Source organism: Gobio gobio (assembly GCF_949357685.1).
Source record: "Gobio gobio genome assembly, chromosome: 23".
NCBI lineage: Eukaryota > Metazoa > Chordata > Actinopteri > Cypriniformes > Gobionidae > Gobio > Gobio gobio.
Genome location: NC_137119.1, coordinates 39,022,938 through 39,033,283, shown reverse-complemented (window position 1 = coordinate 39,033,283; position 10,346 = coordinate 39,022,938). Strand labels below are relative to the sequence as shown.

At 37.3% G+C, this 10,346-nt stretch overlaps 1 protein-coding gene across 1 annotated transcript in view; it reads left to right on the top strand.

The window, feature by feature from the left end:
- The window catches only part of prr35 (proline rich 35), an 11,397-nt gene extending 5,063 nt beyond the window's left edge, over nt 1-6,334 (top strand). The window contains exons 3-4 of the mRNA XM_079805873.1: nt 1,549-3,086; nt 4,568-6,334. Of these exons, the coding sequence (XP_079661999.1) occupies nt 1,735-3,086; nt 4,568-5,267 (2,052 nt within the window). The 5' untranslated portion in view covers nt 1,549-1,734 and the 3' untranslated portion in view covers nt 5,268-6,334. The remainder of the gene's footprint in view (nt 1-1,548; nt 3,087-4,567) is intronic.
- Nucleotides 6,335-10,346: the final 4,012 nt, after the last annotated feature.

The following is a 10,346-nucleotide window of genomic DNA, read 5'->3' as shown; positions in this document are numbered from 1 at the left end:
CGTCCCTCTGCCCTTTGTCAGGATGTGCCTATAGCTGACCTTCAGGGTCCTGCTGTAAATACTACAGTGAACATGAGAGCCGCGCACAGGTGCAGCCCCCTCCAGAAACACACACACACACACACACACACACACACACACACACCTCGCTGGTGCAACCCTGGACGTAATGAAAGGTGGCAGATAGAGGACTTTCGGCAGTTCTGAGAAAACCAAAAACGTCTCTTCTCTTTGTTAAAGTCTGTGTGTAAACAACACTGGCTCTATTTACTGTCTTACGACACATTATGAGCGATTCATCAGTACACAATCTTTCATCACAATGTAAAAACTTCAGAAATGACTTTTCTGATGTCATCAAACTCTTTATTTTTCAACCACCTGTCACACAGACACTTTTCACCATCCAATCAATTGCTAATTAATAAAATCAAGTCCTGTCCAAGTATCACATCACAAAAGTAAAATGGGCTGCAAACAAACACTATACATTCACATCTTTTAAATCTAATTCTGATCATTAAAATAAATATTTATTTTTCTACTTTTGTCTTTGTTAAATAATATTTTAAAATATTATTACATTTTTAAAATATTTTGCTTACTGTAATAATATTCTGAATTATTAAATAAAACAATATAGAATATTATTAAATTATTAACGTTTGTTTTTAGAATGATCTGAATAATTACAAATAATTATTTAAAATATGATTAAATGAATAACATTTTGTTTAGTAATGATCGGAATTATTACATGTAATTTAAAATATGAATACATTTATAAAATAATAATAATAATATTATCAATTATTATATATCACTTCAATATTTTAAAATATTATAAAAATATAAAAACTGTAATATATTTGTTTTTATAATCATCTGTATAGTTAAAAAATAATTATTTAAAATATTATTAAATTATTAATGTAATATTTTGTTTAATAATGATCTGAATTATTAAATAATCACTTAAATATTATTAAATTAATAAAATAGTAATATTTTGTTTAAGAATATTCTAATTATTATATATTATTTAAATATTATTAAATTATAATAATAATAATATTTGCTTAATACTATTCTAGATAATTAAATATAACTATTTAAAATATTATTACATTATTAAAGTAACAATATTTTGTTTAGTAATGATCAGAATTATTACATATCATTTAAAATATTAATAAATCTATAAAATAATAATATTCTGAATTATTATATATCACTTAAATATTTTTAAGTTATTATAATAATATTATTTTGTTTACCTGTAATAATACTTGGTTTTTATAATAATCTGGATAGTTAAAAATAATTATTTAAAATATTATTAAATTGATAAAATAGTAATATTTTGTTTAATAATATTCTAAAATATTATATATAATTTAAATATTATGAAATTATTATAATAATATTTGTTTAATACTATTCTAGATAATTAAATATAACAATTTAAATTATTTCAGTAATAATGAATTAAGTAATACTTTTTATTATCAAAAGTTTAATCAAATGTTTTCTTGATTTTCTCAACAGCTGAAATCTGATGGCTGCGTTCCTGCATCCCAGTCCTGTCCAAACACAAGTTTACTGTTCACACACAAACACGCACTCAATGTAAACCTGTCCTCAAACGCACACATAAACAAACACACAAGCGCCTCAGACATTTATCTTTGAGAGAAGCCTGTTTTCATATCTGGGACTGATTCTGATCGCACCATGTCGAAGGACGACTGTAAGGTGGGCTGTAAACACAAGGAACGCAAGCCCAAAAAGCCGCACTACATCCCACGGCCGTGGGGCAAACCCTACAACTACAAATGCTTCCAGTGCCCGTTCACGTGCATGGAGAAATCCCACCTGTACAACCACATGAAGTACAGCCTGTGCAAAAACTCCCTCTCGTTGCTCATCGAGTCCGACTGGCCGTATAAAAAAGACCAACTCCGGCTCCAGCAGGGAGGCGTTCGCTCCCGTAGCCCAGCGAAGGGGCACTCCGAGCAGGCCGCGATGTCGGATGAGCCCTCGCATTCGGCGGCGAGTCTGGAGGTCGAGGAGGCTGAGAAAAGAGAATCTGAAAGAGAAGCGGAGAAAGATGACGAGGTAATGGAGACAAGCGGCTCAGCGGTTATGAGTCCCGAATCTGCGGAAATGTGTTCCAGAAGCAAACGATCCAAGCAAGAAGCCGAACTCGTGATGGCGGATGTGTTCTCGCTCGAGGAGCAACTTTTACGAGCACGCTCAGTCGAGGTGGAGTCAAAGCTTCGACATTATAGGCTGTCTAAAACGTGTCTGTCGGGATCGGCAGCGTTGCTTTCGGAGCAATGGCGCATCCTTAGCAATCAGACTTCCGGTGCAAAGCCCAAATCGGATCCGGTGGCCTCGTCTTTACCCTGTTACCCTCCACCGGCGTCAACGGGTCAACTTGAATGCCCCGACACAACTGGTTTCAATCTGTCTTTGCTTGGCGTTGGATACCCACTGGCTCCTGGACTCCTTTCATACCTAAACCCGGCACTTACGACAGCGAGCACAGCGACCACAACCGCACCACTGCCCTTCTTGGCATCAACCGCACAGCTCGCCCATGTGCAAAGACACTCGGAACGGCCTCTACTTCCTCCTCACCTGTATTATCCTTTCCTGTGCGAGCACACCTTCGGTGCAACGCCCTCCTCAACATCCTCCGAAACCAGTAAACTCATCAAACCGCCCGCCGTAAGCCTTCCGCCGCCTTCATACCCTCCCAAGCTAAACCTGTGGAAGGTTCCGGCCCTGCGGCCCAGCCAGACCTCGCCCGCGGCCTGGGGGTCTCCCACGCGTTCCTCCCCGGAGCCGAGCCACGCCCCGAAGGAGAGGACACGATCCAGGGAAGGAAAGACAGGCTGGCAGCAGGACGCTTCCTTCACCAGAGAGCAAAGTCTGAAGAGGACAGCAGCATCGTTGGACTCCCATGGTGCACCAGGGGAGAAGAAACCAGCACTTGAGTTTGCCCTCGACTCTCTGAAATACACTCCGAAATCTACATCCATCGCCTCCCTGATGTCCAGCAGGCTGCCTATACACAACAGGTAAGACAAGAACCCTAAAAATGATAGGCAGTGGCTATTTACACTAAGTGAAAATAACGGCATTTTCTTCGCGATATGCTATTTACATGCGTACATTTTAGAGGCATCAAGCGGTGAGGTCACGAATTAGCTCAGCCCTCCCTTTCGAAGCACATAAAGAAGCTACGGTGGCCGACACAGGACAAATATGTCTTCGTCTGAGACAGCAGAGAGTAGCTAGCGCTCTATAGAGCAGTTTGTCCATTTAGGGCTACTGTAGAAACATGACGGCGCAAAATGGCGGCTTCACTGTAAGGGGACCCGCGGTGTGTGTACATAGAAACGGCTCATGTCTAATGTAATAAAAACATAAGCTTCATTATGTAAGGTAACTATGAAAACATAGTTATGTATATTATATTGCATTTCTGTCAATAGATCCTCATAAATACTACACACTGCACCTTTAAGTGAAAATAGTATTTGCACTACGTAAAAATAGCAGTATTTTCTTTGTAATAAGTGTAAATAGTAGTTTTGGTGCATCAGTGTTGTTGTACATTAAACAGTATGCAATAATAACATAGAAAGTAAATTATTATATTTATTAAAATTATTAAATAAATGCCGCCTTATTGGGACAAAAAAGCCATTCCTACATTTACCCCTAACCGATAAACACTTTCTTATTAAACACACATTGGACAATTTATTTCCACTTTTCGGTTTTGTTCTTTATTTTTATCGAAAATAAATGCCTTTCCGATCTGATATGTGATGGGAAAAGGGAGTAGAGCGAGTTCGGCAAAAGGTGAATTCTAACTAGGGTCGATTTGCGTAAAAAAAAAAAAACGTTCTGCCACACCTTACCCCTACACTATCTCTGCGTCCGAAATCGCGTACTCTCTTGAGTAGGTACTTATTTTGAATAAATAATTACTTCACGACCGCTAAAAAAGTGTGTTCTATATAGTGTGTGTATGAATGTAATCCGGTGTACTACATTCGCCATGTTGTCATTATCATGTGACCTTCCGGCGTCAGTTGCAGCACTTCACCGCCATTCACAAATCGTATGCACACTTCAGAATCTCACCAGTAGGTCATCCCGTGACTTTTTGCCTACTCTGTTATGAGTACTGTGAATTCGGATATACTTATTTTGTCACATACTGTTTTTCACCTACTATACAGTAGGGAAGTATGTGATTTCCGTGATTTTGTCTGGCCCAAACAGATGTCAGTGGGCGGGGTTAGTGTAAATAGCCTCTGCCAACAAGGTGCCAACACTTAGTGTAAATAGACACACTCTGAAAATGGCAACACTTGAGGCCTATGAAGCCTGTGGTATAATAATAAAAATAAGTGAAAATAAATAAATATACACAAAGACGCTTTACATCTGCTATGTCTAGCTTGAGTATTCTTTCCGTCTATGCATTACACACTCATGACAGAGTTGATGAATGGTATTTAGATACAATTAAACTGTGTTTTCACAGCCCCCGCAGTGACGTCTCGTCCCCGCTGCATATGTCTGAACAGCTGGAGGCGAGACAGAGAGGAATGGAGAGAGACACAGACCCGGCAGCTGCTCTCCTGCAGGATTTCTCCACATTACTGCGGCAGTACCAGAACACGGAGCAGCGCGCCGCATCGCTGCCCGAGCAGTGCCACCTGTGGGCTCACCTGGGAAAGATCCGTTCGGAGCTGTCGCACATTCAACAGGCGCTGGAGCACACGGCTCGCACCAACGAAGGGCCGCTCGATCTCTCCCTCAAAAAAGACCCTGCGGGAATCACAAACGGAGACGTCAGCGGAAGAGGCGTTTTGGGAGAAACAAAAGACACGGGAGATGAAAACTGCTCAGAGAGCGAGGAAGAGGACGAGGAGGAGAAGGAAGATAAAGACGACAGAGACATGGTGGAACGAGGAGGCGGTGTTAAAGAAAGGCAGAAGTGCTCACTGGAAGCGCTGATGAAACTGAATCCGTCCCAGGTGAAGACAGAGGTGCTGTCCGACGGCGGGCTGGCCATACGGGCCGGGACGGCTGAAGCTCTGTGGCACAGCAGAACCACCAAGTGTGAAGCCGACTCAAGTGTCCTTCTCTGCTCCAAAACGCCCAACAGACCTCCGTCCATTCAACATCTGGACACGCTGTGTCCAACCAGCCCGCTAACCACCACCGACACGATGGTGTAGCGAACATGAACAGAAAGAACGGAGAAGAGTAAACATGAACTTCTGTTTGGACACACCTCCTCTTTCTTATGATCTTACACATTTTGATCTAAAGGCTTCTATTATGTGAAGCCTTCACCATTCAGAAGTTTGGGGTCAGGGAGATTTTCTGTTGTTGTTGATAGAAATTAATACTTTTATTCAGCAAGGATGCATTCAATTGATCAAAAATGTGATTTCTTTTAGAAATAAATGCTCTTTTGAACTTTTTATTCATCAAAGAATCCTGAAAAAAAGTCACGCTTTCCACAAAAATATGATGCAGCACAACTGTTTTCAACATTGAAAATAATCATAAATGTTTTTTAAGCAGCAATCATATTAGAATGATTTCTGAAGGATCATGTGACACTGGAGACGGGAGTAATGATGCTGAAAATTCAGCTTTGATCACAGGAATAAATTACATTTTAAAACATATTCATATAGAAAACGGTTATTTTAAAAAATTGTAATAATATTTCAACATTTTTTTGATCAAATAATGACGCAAAATCTTACCTACTCCAAACTTTTGAACACTAGTGTATATAAGTACACTGTACGATTAACATGCTATATAAAACACCATGCCATTTACAAAATAAACGGTTGAAAAGACTATGAAATAGTCTGATATGAAATATCAAGTAAAGCGAAGACAAAATCAAGCACCTTATGCCAAAAAGAGCTGATGGAGGAGGACAAAATACATGCACTGACTTAATGATTATTTCAATTAAAGTCCAGTTACAGGACGGAAATTATTAAGCTGTATTCACAACTGTATTTATTTAATGTATTTGTTTGTAATGTATTCATTACATTTTCTGACACATTTAGTGTATTTAGCATTCGTCCATTCTTTTTTAAGACGCTCTGTCTTCTGTAAATAATCATTTTAAATAAGATAATCTAAAGAGATGATTTGTTTCACAATAAAACTGAAGGATACTGCAAATCTCACATTATTGACTCATCAGTGTGCATTACGTGTGTTCATTTGAGATCTGTACATAAAACACCCTGCAATAAAAATGTCAAATTATATTAGTGCTTGTGTGAAGTTTCTGCATTGCAAGACAGTGGTGGAGGAAAAGATGCGGTGCGGTAAACGGTATGACTGCGGCGTAACACACAGAATAAATACTAATGGACAGATTGTGTGAAAGAGGTTAATGTTTCGGTTCAGGATGTGGGGTGAAGCGGTCTGAGCTAATGCGTGGTGATGCAGTGCTTACAGGTGTACAGTATTGGTCGTGACGTGTTGCTCTGCTGTGGTAAAGGTGAACTCTGACCGTGAGCCGTACCTGAGCTGAAGCTCCTCCACACTGAAAGGTCAAAGCTCCAGGGACGAGCCGGTCCACGAGCATCACACACCACACCCGAGCCTCTCGCCCAGCTTTCCACACACACACCTGAAAGGTCACCTGCCACAAACAAAAGTGTCAAAGAGCAGCTCAGAGAGGACAAACACAGATGCCATCCATAATTATTATTATTATGAATGTGGTGGAAGAGGAGATTTCTTACTTTTATTTTAATAAAGTCAGTGCAGATTACGTCTCAGTTTAACCTTTTATTATTTTATATTATATTATATACCTTTTATATACAGTTAACAATTATTAAAGGGATAGTTCAGCCAAAAATTGTAATTACTCCATGATTTACTCACCCTCAAGCCATCCTAGGTGTATATGACTTTCATCTTTCAGACGAATACAATCAGAGTTATATTAAATAAATAGAACTATACATTTACATTAACTATACAATAAATATATATATATATATTTAAATGTAAAATAACTCGTCTGAATGAAGAATGTTATTTACACCTAGGATGGCTTGAGGGTGAGTAAATCATGGGGTGAACTATCCCTTTAATAAATGTTATTTAACTTTAATAAATCATGGGCTAATTTGAATTTTTTTAAATAAATACAGCAAGTGTAAAATAACTCAAACTGATTTGACATTTGCCAACATAAATGCTTCGAAACATTTTCTGATTTTAAACATTGGGATGAAAGCACAATACAACAAACTTTAAACCAGCTTTAAAACATTATCCAAAAAATAATATAATAAATAAATAACTGTTTGTTATTTGTGTGGTTTTTAAATTAAAAAAGCAAACATGTATTCCCTTACTATTCTAGCTTATGCGACACTAAGCAATGTCCAAAACGTAGTATCTCAGGCACTTTTTGTGATTTTCCGCCTCTTTATGACGGATCGCTTCCTGTATTCCTCAGTTGTAAGTCGCTTTGGATCAAGTACTAGTTTACAAAGGTTTTTCAATGAACCTCAAATCTGTTATTTTTGGGTTATTTGAAGAGGATTCAAATGCATGCTTTATAATAAACCTAATTCTCCTTTTATGTAGATTTTACATTCATAAATGTAATTTTGCGAATTGTAAACCTATTTTTGTAGTATTCTTACAAGAGATAAAACATTATTTACTTACAATTTCACTTTCGCTTGACAAAAAAGCTCTCAGAACATGTAAAACATTTTTTTTACTGTACTCAATATGTAATTATTAATTTGTGTAATGCCCTCTTTCTTTTTCTTTTATTTGCTATTTGGATTTACTTTGAGCTATGGCATTGGTTATTCATGTTTGTTTGTTTTGGTTTGTTTTTCCCTCTATTGATGTTTTTAATATTTAGTTTGTTCTAATTTTGTTATGCCATAATGCAAACTAAATGCTCAAATAAAGCATTTACTTTTTGTTTGTTTTTTAAGTCGCTTTGGATAAAAGCGTCTGCTAAATGAATAAAAGTAAATGTAAACCTAATTAGATTATTTTTGCTACATTTTTTCTATTCGCAAATTCTATGAATGCATTTCAATTACAAAGAATCGTCCAACAATTCAATAAAATAATTATTGAGAACAATATAATCAGGTATAGAAGGAGCTTTCATAGTAAAGAGCAATGCTGTGGCATCTTCTTCATTAAATAAAGTGGAAAATGTAGATCAAATAAATACAAATAAAAGCATAGGCCTACATAAGATGGTGCCTACAACGTCAACTCATTTGCTGCGCATTTTAACAACAAACACGTAAATTAAATTTAAAAAGTGGAACTACAACCTGATGTTTTCCCTGTTGTTGTTTTTCAGGGCATTTTTTGTACAATAATATAATTATATAGATAATGGATAATAGTCTTTACACCTTTCCTGAGGTAAATCTTCATCGCTCTTACCTGTCTGCAGGTTGTGAACATGTAAAGCTCAATCGCGCCCTCTAGTGGACATGAAGCGGTCCAGCATTTGCCAAAACTCATAACCCATCATGTTTCAGATGTATTTTCTTAATGTATCACATATGAAACGGTTTAATTATACGCTAAAACAGCATCTATAACTTTAAAATATATACACAAACCTCTGCGTGACTCTGAGCGACTGACAGACTGACAGTCGCCGACTGTATATTTATAATATGTTCAAAGTTTCACATTTCTGAATATCACATAGCAATCGCGCTTCATATAGTAAAATATGAGCATCAATTTGCAGCCACACGAGATGACAACAATTTGAAGCACATTTCTGCCAATGCGTGTTTTCAGGTTATCGATATTATCAACGGATTGTTTACGTCGTCTCGTTTTCAGTCACCTGGTTATTCCACCGCTGTGCTGAAGGGGGCGCTGCAGATATATTTACCTGCGCTCACCCTCAGTATATCCTCGTTTCCGGTGGACTTTTAGGGGAAAAATATCTTAAAATACACTTTTCACACTCTCACTAGTTTACTTAATCTATCTACTAACTATACATATTCACCAGAGGGGGGATTGTGTCGTATTTTCTAATTTTTCCCTAAGAAGATTTTCACCAAACTCTTTTCCACCATACCTAAAAAAATGTATTGAGTTGAATAACGTTACGTTCTGAGAGGAAATATTCCTTCGTCTTGCTACGACTAATTACTAGCCTACTAAAACTATGAATTAATCTAACTTATCACACGTTTTGCAAAACTTCATATATTTACAGTTTGATTGGAAATAATGCTCAATAAATATATTGACATTTAGGCTACATATTTTTCTTTGTTTCTTCAAACATAACACTTACTGTATAATCACTCATGTCATCACGGTGCACAAATTCAGTAACTCTTGGTTAAACTGTTTAGTAGGGTGAATTCAGGGTGATTGGGACACTTTTTTCAAGTCATCTCAATGGCAAAAAGTGTCTCAATCACCTTAAGTGTTGGTTGTGATGTCACAACTAAAGGACAATAGTATTGATGTAAGTCACTTAGTTTTGAAAAGTAGTAAAAATTATAAAGGCAAGGTAAAAATTCATTCACAAGACTGTTTTAATGAGTCTTTTAAAACAAGAGAAAAAGCCTGGGACAAACTAGATAAACCCTCACATGCTTGCGTTCTGATCAATCCAATCATCCAGGATTGGACATTTAATGGACTCCAGGGGCCAGTTGCATAAACTTAGCCATTACATTTAGACTGTGTCTTAAGAACTAATTTGACACACTAGCAATTAGTCAAGAGGTAATCAGTCTTACTTTTCCCATTCAAATTAGACCAATCTAACTTTTTATGTAACTGACTTAAAAAAGTTAAGAACAGTCTTGAAGAAAAAAATAGACGACTAACTTTTAAGACTAGTCTAAGCAGTTAATGCAACCGGCCCCAGGCTTCTTGTTTTTCCACTTAAACTGGCTCCAGAGCAAAATGCAGTTTATGGTAGAGTAGCAGTGTCAAAAACCATAAATTAGATCTTCAAGCCTTCAGTCCTTGAGAAAGACTTGAGAAAAGTAAGGCTTTCTAGGCGATGTATTCACATTTCACTACACAAAGCAACTTAATAGATAGCATTTCTTCAATCACATCTCTATAGATCACATTAAGATTCTGTGCACAAAGCAATTATCATGTGTGTGTCCAGTTCAGCAGCAGGATTAAGACTCTGATCTCATAAGCAAACACACACATAAACATAGACACAGATCTGCACAGCTGTGAGGGTCAATCCCCGGCAAATCCCCCAAAACACCAGAGCCTCG